Source organism: Antrostomus carolinensis, unplaced genomic scaffold (genome assembly GCF_000700745.2).
Source record: "Antrostomus carolinensis isolate BGI_N321 unplaced genomic scaffold, ASM70074v2 scaffold53992, whole genome shotgun sequence".
NCBI lineage: Eukaryota > Metazoa > Chordata > Aves > Caprimulgiformes > Caprimulgidae > Antrostomus > Antrostomus carolinensis.
In genome coordinates, this window is record NW_010301308.1 from 1 (window position 1) to 2027 (window position 2027).

At 40.7% G+C, this 2027-nt stretch overlaps 1 protein-coding gene across 1 annotated transcript in view; it reads right to left on the reverse strand.

The window, feature by feature from the left end:
* Nucleotides 1–1465: 1465 nt before the first annotated feature.
* GNPNAT1 (glucosamine-phosphate N-acetyltransferase 1) overlaps nucleotides 1466–2027 on the reverse strand; it is a gene marked incomplete at its 5' end in the record, with an annotated part of 3297 nt that continues 2735 nt past the window's right edge. The window contains one exon of the mRNA XM_010163383.2: nucleotides 1466–1767. Coding sequence (XP_010161685.2) covers nucleotides 1620–1767 — 148 coding nt within the window. The remainder of the gene's footprint in view (nucleotides 1768–2027) is intronic.

Consider the following 2027-nt stretch of genomic DNA (forward strand, 5'->3'; position numbering starts at 1 on the left):
TGGTGGGTCCCTCACAACTCACAACATTCTGGGATTCTAATAATCCATATGGAGTCTCCAAAAGTGTTCTTTTCAGTCTGGAGAAAGGAAAACAAATGTATCTGCAGCAGGTGGCACTGCTCTGAAAGACAACAGGTACACACAGCGATGTGAAAAGCAGATCAATCCATGTGGCAGTCTTCATTTATTCAGCTTCAACAAATATTTCTAAAAAAAAATAATCAATAAATAAAACAAACATCACCAAGGGAACACTATATCGAGTGGAGTACCATCAGGAACATTAAATAGAACCCCCACCGCAGCTTAAAGTAGCTCTCCACACCACAATGAAAGAACATTCTGTGAGGCCCAACTGTTCACAAACAAGACTGGTTGTTCTGTACGAACCTTCATGGATTTATAATGCCCTATTCAGAGATGTGGGATTTGTCACTCTCTTCGCACAAAACACGACTGTTCAAACCAGGGCTTTGTAGATTCTTTGCTCACCATCACCAGCGAAAGTGCTAAAAATCATTTCTCCAATCTTACAGCAAGAGGGATGCTCCAAAGCAGCAAGGACCCCTCAGGAGCAGGATGGGGGATTTCTCTGGTGGGTTGCTATGCCCTTGGCATAAACCTTGACCAGCAAAACCACAGCCCACCTGGCCCTTGGCAGCTCAAGTAGAGCCACTCGGCTGGGTGTGCCTGATGAAGCTGAATGTATCAACTGCCAACCCCAAATCACACTCCCCTGGAGTCCCAGCCAGAGCCCCACACAACATGGGGTGTATTCCACCCACCAGACATTCCCAGTTACATTTGTCCCATCATAAACCATCAGGTTATTTTTTTGTGTGTGTGTTTGTGTCAGAAAACAAATAATTATCCTGAAAACAAAGTGAAGTTATCAGCTAAAGTGCAGGACCCCTGCAGTGAGAAGTACACATCCATTTTTAGACTCGGAACATCAGCTTTGACATAGCCCATAAGGATTCTCCCCTCTCATCATAAATAGTCACAAATTTGGGTTTGGAAAATAGTGCCTATAAAACTTTAGGTACCTTAACAGCAACAGTGCTTTTCAGTGAGGTTTCATCGAAAAAAAACCCAAACCCCAGAAGAAACCCCCGTCCTGTGTCACTAATTGGGCACAAGAGAAGCATCAGCCCTACCTGAGCTACGTCACCCTTCTGTGAAGTACAGCCAGGAGCAGCACCATCCCCCGAGCTGTACTTCAGCTACCAAGAAAAGAAGCACAAACCTTTAGAAAAATACAATGCAAGAAAAAATTTGAGATAAAAATATATATATATATATATATACCTTTGGTTAAAAACCATCCCTGGAACAAGAGTCCTTTGTAACTCAGAACACACACAAAAAAAGCTTCACTTAGACTAAACAGTGGTAAAAATTAGTTCTAAGAGCTTATTTCCTAACTCAAAGGACCCTTCTAAAATGTCAGTAATTTCTTTTTGTTGCAGGATTTACATATTTGATGTTAATTATTTTTAGGGATCATTATATTTGCAGCAATAAACTATAGAAATTTTCCCACGAAGAGAATGTTTGTAGCCCAAGCTCCTCCAACAACAGTCTTTACCAAAAAAAAAAACCCCCAACAAAACAAGTTCTTAATTAAAGAACCGTTGAAACATGTAGTTTTCTTCAGATACAGAATAGCCAAACTTTTTATAGAAATCCACGTTTTTGGGCAGACACTCAAGTGTAATTTTGTAACAGTTCAGTCTCTTACTGAGCAACGTCAGGGTGGATGTTAATCTGAAAAAGACAGAAAATAGTTAAATGAGACGCACCCTGAGCTCTGGATTGATTAATATTTAATTAGTTAAAATTATCAGAGGTGTAATATTGAAGTTTTATAGCTCTCTGCATTTTCCTTCACTACACAGGACAGTTGCTATCCCCCCCCCAAAAAACCACTCACCCAAAAAACCAAAGTACCAGTGTCTTGCAGCCAATTTTCTGGTACTGTTTTAAGAATCACAGGGGTTGAGAGGGACCTCAGGAGATCATCCAGT